The sequence below is a fragment of the Daucus carota genome, chromosome 5 (genome assembly GCF_001625215.2).
Source record: "Daucus carota subsp. sativus chromosome 5, DH1 v3.0, whole genome shotgun sequence".
Taxonomy (NCBI): domain Eukaryota; kingdom Viridiplantae; phylum Streptophyta; class Magnoliopsida; order Apiales; family Apiaceae; genus Daucus; species Daucus carota.
In genome coordinates, this window is record NC_030385.2 from 14,104,344 (window position 1) to 14,122,070 (window position 17,727).

The following is a 17,727-nucleotide window of genomic DNA, read 5'->3' on the forward strand; positions in this document are numbered from 1 at the left end:
GAAATTCAGAATACATTAATGATGTACGTACGTCAGGGAATAGTAAAGAAGGAATATAGTTGGGGAATAACCAATATTTCCAGATAAAAGAAATACACGCGAAGAACAAAAATTTATGGACTCCACTTGTATCGATAAGCAATCATCTTTAGTTCTTCATCTATGTATACCTTGTCTACAATGAAAACATATTACATATGACAAAAGAAAACTTCTTTCCAAAAATTCAGCGACACAGAGCTGTGGAAATCCAGCTACATCATCCAGGGGTCTTACGAAAATATATGGACGTGCATCAGCTCTGCAACTTTTTGAGAAGGATCCACAGCACATCACCAATGGTCGTACAAAAAATATATAACTGTGCATCAACTCCGCAACTTTTTGAGATTATCATAACTAATTAAGCCTAGGTGCTTTTAGAGAGTAGATTTTCCTCACAAAACCTTTCCCAACATGACCAACGGCCTTTAGTTCATCGAGTAGGTTTATTTCTTCCTTTCCAGCATCTCGTCCGCGTTTCTGAAACAATAACCTATTATTGAGCTGCAAGTCTGACAAACCGATGCTTTCCCATCTCACGACAAGATAGTAAGCCAAAAAAAAAAAACAGATACCTTTAAACCCTCTTGATTCCACGTAACACCAATTGCATCACCTCCTAAGGAATCATACCACACCTTAAAGCAATCGGGGAATCTCCTCTGGAAATATAGTGTAATAATTAAAGCAGTGGATACATAAATCCATACATAGTATATATGAGTAATGCTTGGAACATGTCCAACATTATAAATAGTGGCTGCGTTTTTCGACTGATGGAAACAAACACCCCTCTGCAATAATATAGTATATGTACTTTCCCAGAGGCTCATAGCTTATGAGGTAACTGCTTAAATTAGTTTGTAAGATTTATTTACTTTAACATTCATACCATAAAGAATAACTCGACAAAATAGTCCAAATATAAGTAAGCATATCAGAATTTACCTCCAGATCTTCAATTAAACACCTTGATGGATCAAAATCTACCATCAGCTTTCTTTGGAGTTCTTCTATGTTCACTTTCGTATCCACAGAAGAAATGAACGGTTGAAATAGCTTACTTGCTTTAGCTTGGACCACTAGTTTCCCTATACATATTTGCGCATTACGACTTACAATGCTTGCAGTATTGTATAAAAGTTATAAACGAAGAGAGATATAGCAAGCTAAAGACTACAATCAAACATATACCTTGATTGACTTCAGATGGGAAGAGAAGGCGCTCAGGGTAAGGCAACTTGTCTCTGTGGAGCAGAATAACCGCATCGTAGTTGTTCAAAGGAGTACGAAGAATGCACTGATGTAAACAGAACAAAAAAAACTATTCAATGGCTGCTTAGCAAAAATAGAAAAACTAATTTCTAGGTAAACACATAATTCAGAAACCAAGGAAAAACTTGCAATATTTCACTCATTCACCTCCCAGCCATAAGAATCAAGTTGATCCTGCAATACTAACTTGGTCAACAGATTTGAACTGCTTCTTGCATATGCCGCCAGTCTTTTGAGCTCCTTTTTCCAGAATTAAAAAAAAATTCAAACCGATAAATATTTGAAACACCTTGGATATATATACAGAGCAACCGCGTATATAAAGAAAAAGAAGAAATGTGGTTTTTAGAATTTATTAGCTCTTTGTGTTCTTTTATAGCATAACCTGCACCACTTGGTATATTTTTTACTAATTTAAGCATTTTATCATTTCACCTGTCTCAATCATAAATACAAGGAAAATGTGGCATGGAAAACAGGATATAAAGAGATATTTTAAGACCAACTGAAAAAGCAATGCTCTATAATTATGCTATAATTAGCTTCACAGACAGCAGGACAACACTTACCATTGAGCTCGGAGATGATGTGCTCCATGCTTCAGAGAACTTATCATAAGTTGTTGCCAAAAACATGGCAGAATGTGTACTTCTCGTTTCTTCTCCAGATGTGTCTCTACTTAAATTGAATTTCTCCTATTCAATAAAGTAGATCCCATTTTCATATATATAAGTATTGTAGCACCCCTAAAATCATCTACAAATTTAAGACGATAGAGACAGTAAGGAGTTAACAATTATCCAATTTACTGAACTTACATTTATCTCCTTCATATCATCTGGATTAAGATCACCATTTATGTCAACAACCAAAGGAGAAAAAGTCCAATCGTACTCTGAGAGTAGACGCAGAAATCTGCTAACCAAGTTCATATGCAAATGGAAAAGGAATATGTTAGAAACCATTGATGGAAAAGGAATATGTTAAAACCATTGATGGAAAAGATGCCGGAGCTTATAGATTAAACAACCTATACATATACATTTATCCGACTGAATAAAAGTTTCCCGAACTAGAAACAAGCGCATAACAGTATCTTTAAGGAATGAACATTGAGTGGATAATATCAATTCTTATAATTTAAAAAAGTTGGTCAGCTTAACATGATAAAAAGGCTTGGTCTACTGAGAAGTCCTCGATAGGACCCCCCAAATATTCTCACAATGATCAAATCTAGGCTGGACCTCAATACAATTCTAGGCTGTGTAAATTTTCTTCCCCTTTTCGTGCCCCATATACATATGTGAATTCTTTTCTATTTTTCCGAGGGGTATACCAATATCCCATCCATAACCCATATTTTGACGTATTCTCAAGTCCGATCAATCTACTATCAAAAGATTAAAATTGTTTAACATCAAAAACACAAGTGCTAAGCCCAAGCTTTAAATTAATTATCATTTTCCTCCGAATCAAATCCAAACTCAACTTCTTTACCAAGCTTCATTCAATACATTACCTAATTTTTAGTATTTAACAGTCACCTCCAAATCTATTCTCGTGATCTTCAGTACCTCGTAAGGTTCTCTATAGAGACACGCTTGCTGACCCTATATATTCAGCCACCTGCAAAATTCCCCCTTCTGCACCATAGGTTGCTTCTTTCAAATCACCAACCCCGTCGATTAAAGTGTGCTAACAGAAATACATCCTTAGATCCATCACAGTTCTCAAGGCAGGGTACTACCACACCAACAACACCCTCACAACCAATAAGATGAAGAGAAGGAAACGAGAAAGTTTCAGAGTCTCCTCAAACATTACGAATATGATCCAACAGGCATAGCCTAGCAGACATCCCTCTCCACTTGGTAATAAGAGGTCGAAAGTTCAAGGCTCAATGAAGCCCTGTGCATGCAAGTGTTTAACTTTTTGCATTTACCGAAACCAAATAAAAAAAAAAAATGCATACAGATTCAATATTCACCAACTGTAAAAAACACTGCCCATATTGTATTAGAGATTCAAGGAGAAGAGATTAATAACTTTTAGCTGATCAAGAAAATGCATAGCTTAACCTTAAAAATCCAGTAATCCGTGAACATGGAACAGAATACGGCAGAGGATTGGTAAATAGATATGCAGCTAGTAGCTCAACTGCCTCGTCTGCTAAAACAGCCGAGAAGAGGTGCGCAGAAACCCAACGCTTAGCGAGCCTTTTTAAACATACAACACAATTTGTAGGGTTAGACAGTGTGTGTGTTTTTTTTTTTTTTTTTTTTTTGGGGTGGGGGGGGGGGGGGGGGGGGGGGGGGGGGGGGGTAGAGAGAGAAAGGTATATAATTGCTTACCGAACAACAGGCTCAAATATAGGATACCGGCCCCGTAAACCATTAATCATGCTAGCGTGCTGGCTGAGAAGAAAAAGTTTCCTGTCCGTGGAAGAGATCCTTTTGTTTTGATCAATTTTGGCTGCAATAGGAGGGCCAGATAAGTTTTATACTTTATACGGTAAGACCTAACTTATCAAGGAACATAGAAAAGTGTTACATTGTCTGTTCACCAAGTTCAGGCCTTTCTGATGCAGTATTTTCAGACGGAATGCATATCCGGAAAAGAGAACATCCACATCATCCTCAGTAGCAGTAAATCTCATATTAAAATTCTTTTGGAGACTGTTACAACATAAGAATCAGAAAGTGATAAAAAGAAAAGGCTACTCAAACGCATCGAAGTGGAACATAACCCACCTCTCCCCTATTTTCAGAATAAAAGCAGATTTGGTCTTTTCAATAGCAACATCATCTACTGGCCAATTCCCAGAACCTTCCAACTGCACCATTTCAAAAAATTACTAATCAAAAAAATTACCAGTATTAAATTAGCAATAATGGCAGGTTACCTGGATAAGAACTTCCACTGGTTGTATACAAGTTGGACTAAATTTTATCTTTTTCCTATTGACATAATCTTTAGAAGCTAATGGATGAGGCTGCCGCGGGCAGACAGATGTGCCCCTGAAAGCTGCATAAAATAGTCGGCACAGATCTTATATCAAAATTGATTCAATTTATAAAAACAATTAGAATAAAAATTACTGCCCCAGTCTAATAAAAGAAGATACTACCCCAATATTGGAAAGTCATTTAGGCTTCCATAATCATCTCTTTAGTTTTCACTTCACATTCACCTCTAGTTGTCAATTTATTAATTAAACTGTGATGGCGTGTAGGAAATATGAACCACATTTTCAATATTGCCATTCGAATAGCTGAAACACTTTTAGAATTCCACTGGCACAATAAAATTAAAGGACAACAACGTAATACATATAATTTGAACTTCTAAAGAAATTTCACATAATTATACGAATAAACAACATTATACATTACTCAAAGGTTATACAATGATTCCTCATCACAAGTGCAGGGATCTCTAAACATATTCCACATATCAAGTGCAAAGAGTTGATTTTGCTGGAGCTACAAAGAGCAGCTGATCAGGCTTACAGAACCCAGATGCATCTCACGCCAGATAAGAACAGACAAAAAATAAGCAGAAATATTAATCCTAGTCCAAGGTCTAATCCGCAAACATGCAATCACCACATAATCCACAAACTTTGGGTGTTGATTAACAGATATAAGACGCATATTGTCCAAGAAATTTGCATGTCTAAACAAAAATAAGTACCTGGATCGAGAGGCTGCACACTAGATATTGTTAAAGGAATGTCATTGAGCTCACGCAAGTGCTTTGAAAGTTTGTTAAATGCTTCAAGCAAATGTCCATTATAACATGTTGGATCTGAGATGGCATGAATTTAAACATGTCATTATGAAACTTTCTTCTAATGAAGAGAAAAATATAACCAAATGAAAACAAGAAAAGAATATAGTTGTATAAAAGCAGTAAACTACCTTCATTCCCCAGTACCAAAGAAAAATCAAGCTGATCCACAATGTAAGTGATGTTTTCTCTTAACAGTGATAGATGCTTCACCAATATATGCTCCGTAATCCGTTTCATAACAAGATGCAATTCGGATGGCTTGCATTCCCAAGCTAATATAAATAAAAGGAAATTATATAGAACTAAACATAATAATACAAATTTAGCAGCAAATACAGTTGTTTAATGACTCACCAGCACAATATCTGATTCCAGTATCTTTAAAAATTCGAAGTTCTGCCTTATTTCCCCAAAATCTACAGAACTTTTGAACCTAAGATGGTGCTAATAATATTAATACATCAATATTGGCCTATAAATTCTTAACTAGAACAATTTATGGAAGCAATACCTCGTCTTCGTTTTCAGAATTGGGACCCTTGACAACCATATTAAAAGCTTCATCTTTATTGAGTAAAATTCCAATTTTCAGTGCCTCTCTATCAAACGTTGATAAACCCTACAATGAAAAATAATTAGACAGATATAAATGAAAACAATGCTATATATTGGAAGGTTAGGCTTTAGTGCATGTTCCCGTACATTTTCAAAATTGCACTCTGATGCCATGTTTCTCCAGATAACTCGCACCAACTTCACTCTTTCTCCTAATGCTTCTTGCATCAATGAATGTACCTTATGCTCATAAGTTCTCCAACACTCGTTGTCCAGAGAAAATCCAGGCGCATCATCTTGTACATTTACCTTCAAGTTTAATCTAAAGAGTACAAATGTCAGAAGAAAAACATGAAAATGGTGAAGCAAGAACCCCCATATATTGTAAAGATTGTCTACAAATTAATATTTCAATAATTCTATCATTTGAGCAATATACATAGAAAAAAGATTTTTTTTTCACCAGTGTTGGATTCATCACCCACATCATACGATCCTTGATCAACATATCAAGTAGTTCTAACAGTTAATGAGTTCATTGATATTAGAGTTGTCAACTTATACCCACCTAATTATAAATTTTACAAGCCATATAATACTTGGAAGTCGAATGTTGAATAAAACTTTTGTCAGTAACTGAAACTACAATCTGCATAGTACTTAGTAAATTATCAAAAAGGAGCTTTTGTCAGCAATTCAACTATGAAAGTGAAAACGGGAACAGACTTAGCTTTAACTTATATCCAGTTATAGTTAAATAACAAGACAAGTATAGCAGTTATATATGAACAATCAATTAAATGCTTCCTTAACCCCTTCAGGTTTTGGAAGTATTGGTCCTCTAACATAGTGTTAGAGTTATGTTTTGGAGAGGTTTCGAATTCAAATCCTCATACCCCAACATTCTAAAGATTCAATATGGGCCCCTTTCAGTCAGTAGTCACCTTTAAGTGGCTTTCTTATTAAAACCCAAGCTTTGCACTTAACACGCTTCCAAGTAAGGTGGGAGGGGGAAGTTAAATTTAATGATCATTTAGTGGCTTTCTGTAACACACTAAGTTTATATAGTTGGTCATCTCACAGTTGTTCAGAAAAGACAAGCATAACATATCTACTACGTACCTAATGCAGTGATCAAATTTAACAGCAAAGTCAATGCTGGTAATAAACAATTCATCAAATCCACCATCCCTGCACTTATCCAAGCAATTTCTTGCCAGAGAAGCCTCATCTTGAAGCTGCAATTATAAAAAATTAAATACAAGATTCAGGGAGAATTAATGCAGCAAGCAAAGGCTCATATAACAAAGAGGGATATTGACTACAAGGTGATAACGAAAACAAAATATTTGAAATTTCTGTAATGCAGGTACCTCTTGCAAACCACTTTTTGACATTCTGAATGCAACATTAAATTGTGAGGAATGACAGAGAACTGCGGGAAATGACTGCAAATATATCTCCCTTTCCTGTACAGTGTTGATGATTAGAGGTACAGATACAAGCTACAAAGTGAAACACTTAAACCAAGTCTAATAAAATATATATAAACAATAGGTATACAATCACTCGTACATAGAAACAAAAACTTGGTGAGCTCCAATATATGTCTGCTACAGTCTATATCATCTTATTACAGTTGCATAGACTATAGTGTATAAAGTATAAACAGGGAACTCATGACAAGTAAGATTAATTTTAACTTGTGCCCAAATCTGTTATGGGTTCCTCTCCTACAATTTGCTCCGTACATTAGATCCAAAACCATAATGATGAGTACCAAACTAGACAAAAATAAGTTCACCAAGAGCTAACCATTTATCCTAAGAAAATATTTATATATGTATGATTTGCATACTGAAGTTATAAGTTGTACTGGGACAAACCTCCTCCGTTAGTATATTGTTTTCCACCTTGTGTTTGAAAAAAATACCCTTTTTCCATACACCTGAATTGGCTGCATAAAATTTTCACGACACGGTTGAGACATGAAAGGTAGCATTTATTACATTTACGGTAAATGCATAAAATAAGTTATTCACACAGAAACTTAGCACAGATAATTAAATGGGAGTAGAATATCACACAAGAAACATATTTGCAACAAAAGAGTCCAAACTCGTTGTGCTTGTCAGTTACTGCATGTTACCTAAATATATATTATATATATAAACTAGTATCAGAACAGACAAAAGATTTGGTCAAACTCTTGGTAGACTTTACAGCCACTAGTAGAATCACAAATGTGAGCAAAGAGTGCTTTCAGTGGGTGCACATGAATTAGCTAACTTTCGAGAAATTAGCAACAAATATATCATATCACTGGAACTCCGGAAGTGCTAGTTTTTGGAGGGAAAAAAAGAAGTGAAGTTCCTTAATTCACTTGAATATAAAACTAAAAGTACCCCAGGGAACACATTAAGTTACACATGTAGCAGATTTAATATTAGTCAAGTAGCATACTCGATTGTCAATGATTTATGCGAAGCAATACATTTATGAGTCATGACTAGTATTAAATATTTGTATATGTTGGATAAATAGTAAATGACAGCAGAACTCTAAACTATTAATGGCCGCAGAGCAAAGTAACAATTTACGACATACCAATGAAATCCAATGTATGACGACATATCTGAATCGTGTTCATTGACTTGCTGATGCGATTTTTACCAGAAACTGTTGCAAGATATGCCATAATAGTAGATAACAGGTACCCACTTATGCAATCATGAGAATATATAGAACTTCTCTGCCGAGCCCAGACCTGCACCATATTAACAAAGTGCCAGAAACTAAATACATACACTATTAAGAGCTCAATAAGCAGATGGTCAGGGACTAAGTGTGTACCTTTAACAAAACTAGGGCCTCGCCTAATTCCTTCCATTCATGAAATGTACTGCTGATAAAGTTTGCATTCTCTTCCAACGCCATATCTTCTAAAATACTGCTATTGTACATAGGTGTAGCATCAACAGCTAATACAAATTACAAGGAAACAAAATACATTACTGCAAGGCATTATAAGAAATACTCAAAAGCTTACAGAAGTTGCTAAAAATACAGTAATGGTTACCTTGGTTCGATGCACGGATATTATTGCGTTGCATGTTAAGCTTAGAAACGTTAAAGAGAGATGTTACGGTGGGAATCAGCCTTATTGAAGTCAATGGAGTTTCACCAAAGTTTTCAGCTACAAATCCCAAGATATTAATATTTATACAGAATTCTAGCCAGAGAAATTGACAGGTAGGATGAATTAAAAGAATACAATAAAAAAAATATAATGTTCCTGTATAATGCTAACCTGGATACAGAACAAGTACAGGTTTTCGAGCCTCGTTCTGAAAGGCAGACATTTCAACTTTTTGAAATAGTGAAGAACGCTTCAAATATTTTTTAATCAGACAAAGATATAGGCACCTTTTGGCATGGTATCGATAATTCAAATAGTCTTTCTCATGGAAACATTCCTACAGAAGAATAAATAATCAGATAAAGACTAAACCAAGCGAATAAAATTCACAAAATCTTCCTAAAAATATAACATCACTTTAAAAAACTTGCAAAGTTAATTATACACAAAACCGATACCTTGTGGTTAGTTTCTACTCCCTCTGTTTTTTTTTATATGTCACTTTTGACTTGGCCACGTATCTTTAGGTGGATTGACCGGATGATAAAAATTATTATTTTTATTTGATTTTTTTTGTGAAATAAAATTTTGATTACATATTTTTATTCAGAAAAAGAAAATTCAAAAATTAAAAATTTTAACTATCCGGTCAAAGCACTTAAAAGTGTGTGCCAAAAAGTCAAACGTCATATATTAAAAAACAGCGGGAGTAATTTGTTTTTATTTTAATTTTTTTTTTGGGGCAGGGATGGGGGTCAAGTTGATCATTAACAAATGCTGTTTCTTGCAATATTGAGTGTAGGTCTACAAAAAGCTTTGTCATCATGGCACCTGAAATAAACCAAAAACTTAAGAATTAAGGGCACTCTTTACCTTGTCGATGTCCCAAATTGACTCGAATTCGACTAACCTATCTACAATTCTAAAAAATCCCAACTCATACACATTTGACATAATTTTTTCTAGTTTCCCAACTACTTAATGGTAGCAAGCACACAAAAAGCACAGTCCTCTTGAGGATCACACACAAAATGGATCCATACATCTATGTATGCTCCTGTATTGACCTTGCCCAGTCTTCTGGTGTCGAGGACTTCAAAATTTAGAGTTTTATAACCTCCTCTAGTTACTCTCATTCTTCCTAAATTCCTAACCCTCTGAAGACCATATCTTTTCAATTTTTACAACCCAAATCAAAATTGTAACTTTGCGGCACTCAAAAAAAAGTATTAATAACCGTCAGCAACCCCTTCAGTCACCAAGCAGCCCTAGATGCTTGCACAGTGCAAGCGCACACGTACATACATATATGTACAGAATCATACAGAACAGCACTTAGCTCAAAAATTCTTTTGCACAGAAGCTGCCAGTCAACAGCATCCAAAATAGAATAACTTGTCTAAGATATTTTATTTAATGCCATATGTAGAGATTTAGTCACAATCACGGGAGAGACGAGATTCAAAAGCAGGTTATAGCAATCAGAATATTTATTTCCCATAGAAAAACTGCACACCCTTCACATTTTATTTATTATCTCTATTTTTCTCTTTTAATCAACAGAATTATGATTAAGTAATTTGAAAAAAGCTTAACAAAAGACTTGTAAATTCCTGACCGACATTCTAAAAACAAATTCTTATATATTTTTAAATTTCATAAACAATTACAGACAGACTGTTAGCCATTCAGTTCCGAAGGGGGGATATTAAGGATTGTTTTCATCGAATGCATATATATAAACCAATACACCTAAAGGAACGAAATGAATACCTTAGGCAATTGAACGAAAACATCAACATTCACATCAGGTCTCGCAATACATTTGTACGAATAACTGCCAGTAATTTCAATCGATTTCGGCTTCTTAAACTTGAAATTCACTTTATCAGCACGAATGTCTTTAACAAAACCTGGTGCCAGGTCAGCAGTAACCTACAAAACAAATTGAATCCAAATTCAATTCAAACAATATATGTGTGACTAACTCTTTAAGAAATTCTAGGTTGACAAGAGAAGGACCTGAATATCATCGGGGATTTTATCAATGACTTGTCGAATGGATGAAACGACGTCGTCGACGTGCTTAGTAGTGGCCGGAGAGTAGTTTAACTTAACCTCCTTTAAGAGCTCTTGAACTTTTAGGTTCATGGAGTCTGTGAAAGCTTCTCTAGCCATGCTGTGATGATTCAGAAGAAGCAGAGAGAAGATTTATTAGGGCACAAAAGCAAAAAACTCTGAGTTTGTTTATGCGAGTCTGAGTGGCGGGAGGCAGCAAATTAGAAGAGAGTAGCGGCCAGCGAATATAAGCCGACCGAAGACTGAGGAGGTTAGCCTGTATGTTTGTTATTTGGGCTTATGGGCTTGGCGCAAGTGCAAATAGTAATTTCCATATTCTGGGGGTGTTTGGTCGGGTTAATGGGGCGGGTAAACAGGAATGAGAAGCTCAATCCCTAATAGCTGTTTGGTTTAAAGTTTTAATAAACGGGAATAGGAACATGTACACCACCAGCCGGTTTATACAAACCTTACATGGACCCCGCACTACGTCATATTTGGCCTATTGCAAGCCTCAGACGATTAATATTGCATAAAGTGTTGCTATAGACTAAAAATTTTCAAATCTATTGTAACAGTTTATGATGTGTTGCAACAAACAAAAAAAATGTTGCACCGATTATACATCTTTTTAACAAATTACAAAACCATAGGCAATTGCAATACTTTAAGAAAAAGGTTGCAAGAGAGTGTACACTTTGGTCAACTTGACCGAATTAATCAAGCGGGGGTTTTGATTTTTCACTGAGCGGGTGGTTTTTAGTACCAAATTGTTTCTAACAGCAAAACTCCCTCATTTCTTTCATTTCATCATTTCAATCGTCTCTCTCCCAAGTATCTCTATTATTTCTCCATCTCTCTCTCATATCTCTTGTTTCGTTTATCTATCTCAAGCATCCTGTATCGAACCCACTGCACTCCACTCCATTGCTCACACTCCCTTCCATTGGTTACTATCTACTTCACTTGATTGAATTACTCTGGTTAGGGATCTCTGTATCTTTCTGAAATTGGAGTGAGTTTATCTTTAGAATCTTTGTATTATTCAAGTTAGGGATTCAATTTTTTGTTAGCCAAATGAAACTGGTTTCGTTGATATAGGAGAGGCAGATGCCAACAACAGTGAAAGCTCCACAGATTCAATCCTGGTACTATTGCTCTTTGTGTGATTCCTAAATTCCAGAAGACTTGGAACCTTCTCATTCCTGCCATTCTGTTTATCCGCACATTAAATTAGCTCTACTTTTTGTTTAAATTTCTGTTTATTTCTGTATTTGATTTGGTATTCGGATATAATTGTTAGTAGTATTTGACTATGAAAGTGTGAATGGATAGTAATTAAAGTTTAAATGATGTGGTAAATCTTTCTGTTTACTATTTTATATATTTAATGCTTTGTGTGCGTAGTATTGGATTCATGTGGAAAGGTTTGGATCTTATTATATTAGGTTTGTGTGGCAATGTGGTAAGGATTTTAGCAGAAGTATGGTTAAGTTGCTCAGTGCCACTTTGTCATGGTTGTTTACTGTAGTTAGCGAGCTAGAGGTCGGCCAATCTACATATCTTTTGCAAAACCAAGTGGTTATTATAGGAGCTAATGTAGACCATCAGCATCAGGAAAGAACTGCAATCGATATTAACTTGGTCTGGTTACTACTTCATCTGTTAATAAGAGATCTGGTATGCCTTTTAGTCCCATTCCTGAAAAATTAACATATGTATTGCTGTTTTAGTAACAATGGTACTGCCTCTTATGATTTTAGTATTATAAAAAAATTATTGGCCACTATTTATCTGAAATTAGTTAAGACTTTGATGTAGATGAATTCACTGACCACAAGTCTTTTCTTTATTTATTTGCAGAGGTAATCAGCTGCCGCTTACTTTCTTTCTACTATATATGTAGATTTTTTCTACATGGCCTAATCGGATAAGATGGCAGTGATCATCAACATATCATTTGTTTAGTCATTTCAAATTTATAATTTGCATAGTTTTGAGAAATTCATGAGAAGATTTCTGCAACAGAATTTGTCTGCTACAGATATGTGATTATGTAGGTATTAACTACGCCTCTGAAACAGAGTTTTATATGCTATAATCAAATAGAAAGTAGCTTAAAATTTGTTATTATATACTATAATCAAATATAGTCAAAAAGTGTTTATCATTTTAAAATGCATGTTAAAAATACAAAATATGAAAACTCAGTAATATACTAATTTGGGTTTCTATTGCACAGTATGTTGTGAAGAGAAAGGCTGTGGGCATCTGGGGATGCAAAGATTGTGGCAAATTCAAAGCATGCGGTGCTTATACCTTAAAGTAATGTTTCTATCTGATGCATTTTTTTCTGTATGTTTCTTTAAAAGTTCAGCATTAGGTATCAGGTTCTAATGCCTTATTTTTGTAATTGCCAGCACTGCTGTTGCAGTGACAGTTAGGAGCACTATCAGTTTTATATGTTGAGATATCTTGGTCTGGTGTTGGAATCCAGTTGAACATATGTGACCTGGAGCTTCCCGGTCGATTATTGTGTATAAAAATTTAGAATTGGGTCAAACACTCAAGGGATGAAATAAATCTCATCGTCATGGTGTTTAGAGGATAGGTCCGACTTCCTCCATGACACAGGTGTAAACAAAATTATTGTGGCTCATATGTGGTAAAAAATCATGATAATTAGCATAGATTTTGTTAGAGAGGTCTTTCTGTATCACTCGAATAGCTAGGTCATTTAATGAAATAGTTTCTTTTTAAAATATACAAGATCCTATGTATGCTTTCTTATACTCTACTGAGGTGACGATACTCGTTTTTTGTTTAGTAGTGAAACTTCAGTTGTTATCCTTTATATCATAATACTTGGGTAATTTGTGCATAGGGACATCAATATTTCTTGCAAGTGAGGGCAGCAGAGAGTAGTAGGACGCTAGTGCAGTAGCTTGTCTGGTTAAAACAGGTTTTACCTCTGTAAAATTTGGTCCTTCAGCTATCTTTTCATGTAATAATATGATGAATTAACTCTTGAAATACATATCAGGCTTCCGTCACAATAATACTTTTATATGGAATTGCAAACTGCCCTTGCTATCCTAGACGAGGACAACTGCTTAGAAGTGCACAGTTCAAGTCAGTGCCCTGAATATGCTCACAAAACGATAGCAGTTTGTCTTGGTATTACTGAAACTAGTGTTCGTGTCAAAGAATTTTTATCGACGTATAGGTAACAACACATTTCATCACTTGGCATACAAACAACATCAAATGTGGTTGAAGATGGTGTTTCTGCGGTAAAAAAACAGTGCAGAAAGCAAGAAGACACAAAAATGAAAATCTAGTCGTCCATGAACCAACAAGATTTGGTTGTGTATTTTGACTTTTGATGATTGTATGATATATAAGTTTTTGTCTTTAAAGTTGATCTTGGTGGGATGTTTTGACTTGTTCTTTAGTATTTTAACTTTTACTAATTGATTGTGGGAATAGAAGGGTTTGTAATACATATAAAATGCTGTCGAAAAAACTAATACATATATATATATATATATATATATATATATATATATATATTACAATAGACTTTAAAATGTTGTACCTAAATCTTGCAATTCATTAATATAAAAATATTAAACTGAACATAAACTATTGTTGAAAAAAAAATGCTAATTAAAAAAATCAAATAAGTGTTGCACAAAAGTGTTGCAAACCTATGAGACATTGTAAAAAATTAAATAAAGCGTTGCAACAAAATGTTACAATAGGCTATTGTAACATTTAAAAAGTGTTACTCAAAGGGCTAAAGATGTTGCAATATCAGGCTAATGCAAGACCTTTAGAAGTGTTGCAATACAAGTAAAAGTGTTACATTTGATGATCTATTGCAACGGCCGCAAACGCAAGCCCTAATTTTTGGTCAAATGTTGCAATAGACTCTATTGTAATACTTTTAGGCCTACGCAACATTTTTTGGGGCTTGCGATAGGCCAAATATGGCGCAGTGCCGGGTTACCAAAATCATCGCCGCTCCTCCCTTTTATTTTTCAATCTCGATTTCTCTCCCTCTTCCCCCGACTCTCTCGCCTCCGTCTATATTGCGTCTCTCTCGCTGGAATCTCACCCCCTCCATCTCTGTCGATCTCGCCTCTCTCTCGAACTCTTTCCCAATTGACTCGCTATCCATCGTCTCTTTATATCGCGTCTCTCAATGAATCTCTCCCCCTCCATATCTGTCGATCTCGCCTCTCTCTAGCTCCTTCCCAATCTCCCTCCCCACCTCTCTCAGTCATATAACTCGGTAATCAAGTCTCCTTTAAAGGTAACACTTTCCGTATAATTCTCACTATATGCATTGTGTATTTTTGCTCACAGTCATGTCAATTATACATCAAAAGGTTTTAATAGTAACATGTTTGATTTAATGCCCACTGAGCAGAATTCAAAGTTTTAATCTTTTTTCATTCAATTCGTATTGTACTGTGCAGATATGTACATTTCCCTCGGACACTGCTAAGCTAGGCTTAATTATACTACGATTCACAGAGAGTATCACCTAAAGAAATCCTTCACCTGCCCAACTTGAACAGTTAAGGTTAGACGTTAACCCATTTTATCTTATGTGGTGTATTTGTTGTCATATACTCTGTATTAAGGTTTTTATAGTGATGTATTGTCTGCATATGCATTTTGTAGTAATGGCTCATTTGGGAGTGACACGGAGAAGCAGAGTATTATTAAAGCTTCAAGTTAACATAATGATAATCAAGTTTTTTGTTATATTTGTTCCTTGGTATTTGATGGGTATAACACTATTGAGTGAATCATATTTCCGTAAGAGGACGAGGGATAAAATGATTCATAGACTTGCTAATCTAAATAGCCTGATAAAAGATAGTGATATTGGATGTATAAATGAACTTCGTATGAATAGGTCCACATTTAATGTGCTTTGTGAGATGCTTAGGGATATCGGAGATTTAAGAGAAACTAAAAGGACGAGCTTAAACGAGACGATTGCAATATTTTTGTACATTTTAGCTCATCACAAGAAGAATAGAACAATTGAAAATTATTTTGTGAGGAGTGGGGAAACCATAAGTAGACAATTTAATCGTTGCCTTCTAGCTGTCTTGAAGTTACATGTCCATTTGCTCAAGAAACCTTCACCAATAACCGAAGGATGTAAAGATAGAAGGTGGAAATATTTTAAGGTAATATAATATCACTTTGGTTCATTGATTATTTTTAATATTGATGTAAAATTATCTTGGAGCCTTAGATGGTACTTATGTGAATTTATATAATATTTTGATGTAGAATTGTCTTGGAGCCTTAGATGGTACTTATGTGAGTGTTCAAGTGCCTTCTAAAGATAGGGAAAGGTATCGTACTAGAAAGGGTCATCTTGCAATGAATGTTTTGGGTGTTTGTTCACCGGATATGCAGTTTATATATGTCTTACCTGGTTGGGAGGGTTCAACACATGATGGTTGTGTCCTTCGTGATGCTATATCTAGACCTCATGGTTTGAGAATTCCCCAAGGTATGCTAACTAAATTTGTAGCCGAAAGATGTTTTAAATTGCATACGTAATGAAAATAACTTTTTATGTTTATTGCTCTAAAAATGTAGGTTGTTACCATTTGGTTGATGCCGGTTATGCTAATAGTGATGGATTTCTCGCTCCATATAGAGGACAACGTTACCATCTTAATGAATGGAAGGAAGGCCGTGTACCTCGATCTAGTGAAGAATATTTCAACATGAGACATTCAAAAGCTAAAAATGTTGTAGAAAGGTGCTTTGGTGTGCTTAAAGGAAGTTGGGGAATCCTTCGGAGTCCTTCGTTTTATCCGATTCGCACTCAAGGTAGAATTGTAATGGCATGTTGCTTACTACATAATCTTATTCGAAGATACATGCCAAGTAGAAAAAAGACTAATGATGATGATGAAGATGATGATGATGATGATGATGATGATGATGATGATGATGATGATGATGATGATGATGATGATGCGGAGGAGGAGGATTTCGAAGATGATCCTCGATATATTGAAGTTGTTAGAACAATTCAGACATCTCATTTTTGGACCAATTATAGAAATCAACTTGCTTTGGGGATGTACAATGAGTGGAGAAATAGAAGTTAGAAGTCAGGTAAATATCTGTTACTCATTCATACCTCTTATTGACTGCTCTGTTATTCTCTTATTCTCTTATTCTGATACACTAGATGGCACGCTTCATGTCTCTCTTATTCTCTTATTCTGCTATAAAGATTGTGTCTTTTCTTATTGCTTTCAATATGCACTATCTTAAACAGTGGTAAAACCAAGTGGTAAATAAGAAGGGTCCTCTCTGTCTTTAATTTATAGTTAGTACAAGATAATAATGTAGAATAATCTGACAGGATTATTTTCCTGGACTATAAAACACTTGGAAAAAATGACAGCGAAATAGAAATCCCAGTAAGAGCGTTCTTTTGTCGCAACTCTTCTATAGCCTTTTGTAAAATAAATTATAAATAATTTTTCGTTTTAGAGAAAAAGTATTCCGATTCCCATTCCAATGTAAACCAAACAGCTTATGTTGGCACTCATTCCTATTCCAGCATGATCCAAACAACATCGGTAACCTCATTCCCAATCCCGTTTCCCCCCATTCCCATACCCTCCATTCTTACTCCCCATTCCCATTCCCATGTGCGATCCAAACACCCCCTTTAATTAAATGGATCAAAAATTTTTAACAACACAAATATTACTAGTCTCAGAAAAATTGTTCATGTTAAACTAAAACGCTAATTTTATACCCAACAAATTCATCCTATCATCTAAAAAGTGTTTTGAGAGAAACCCTACCAA

At 35.1% G+C, this 17,727-nt stretch overlaps 2 protein-coding genes and 1 long non-coding RNA gene across 6 annotated transcripts; 2 read left to right on the forward strand and 1 right to left on the reverse strand.

The window, feature by feature from the left end:
- Nucleotides 1-59: 59 nt before the first annotated feature.
- Nucleotides 60-11,178, reverse strand: LOC108223413 (uncharacterized). The gene is made up of 26 exons (XM_064093360.1): nucleotides 10,826-11,178; nucleotides 10,577-10,738; nucleotides 8,975-9,140; nucleotides 8,744-8,860; nucleotides 8,518-8,645; nucleotides 8,272-8,431; nucleotides 7,551-7,621; nucleotides 7,038-7,133; nucleotides 6,787-6,902; nucleotides 5,812-5,986; nucleotides 5,621-5,728; nucleotides 5,464-5,542; nucleotides 5,238-5,381; nucleotides 5,011-5,124; nucleotides 4,220-4,341; nucleotides 4,068-4,150; nucleotides 3,868-3,992; nucleotides 3,669-3,789; nucleotides 3,396-3,533; nucleotides 2,136-2,232; nucleotides 1,887-2,012; nucleotides 1,465-1,557; nucleotides 1,237-1,342; nucleotides 991-1,133; nucleotides 618-704; nucleotides 60-522 (listed from the first exon to the last, which is right to left on the reverse strand). Exons 1-26 carry the CDS (start codon nucleotides 10,979-10,981, stop codon nucleotides 400-402), a joined length of 3,156 nt encoding a protein of 1,051 aa, XP_063949430.1. The 5' UTR covers nucleotides 10,982-11,178; the 3' UTR covers nucleotides 60-399.
- A 353-nt stretch (nucleotides 11,179-11,531) lies between these two features.
- LOC108220072 (uncharacterized) lies at nucleotides 11,532-14,373 on the forward strand. 4 transcript variants are annotated; one of them, XR_010292070.1, is made up of 6 exons: nucleotides 11,532-11,876; nucleotides 11,963-12,921; nucleotides 13,104-13,186; nucleotides 13,282-13,495; nucleotides 13,746-13,823; nucleotides 13,905-14,373. It is a non-coding gene; the product is annotated as an uncharacterized LOC108220072 (long non-coding RNA). The 4 variants fall into 4 exon arrangements; XR_001806660.2 differs by lacking the exon at nucleotides 13,282-13,495 and having other exon boundaries at nucleotides 11,541-11,876; nucleotides 11,963-12,541; nucleotides 12,725-12,921; XR_001806661.2 differs by lacking the exon at nucleotides 13,282-13,495 and having other exon boundaries at nucleotides 11,537-11,876; nucleotides 11,963-12,917.
- A 1,207-nt stretch (nucleotides 14,374-15,580) lies between these two features.
- Nucleotides 15,581-17,092, forward strand: LOC108221380 (protein ALP1-like). Its single transcript, XM_064094797.1, has 3 exons — nucleotides 15,581-16,071; nucleotides 16,178-16,403; nucleotides 16,493-17,092. Exons 1-3 carry the CDS (start codon nucleotides 15,616-15,618, stop codon nucleotides 17,011-17,013), a joined length of 1,203 nt encoding a protein of 400 aa, XP_063950867.1. The 5' UTR covers nucleotides 15,581-15,615; the 3' UTR covers nucleotides 17,014-17,092.
- Nucleotides 17,093-17,727: the final 635 nt, after the last annotated feature.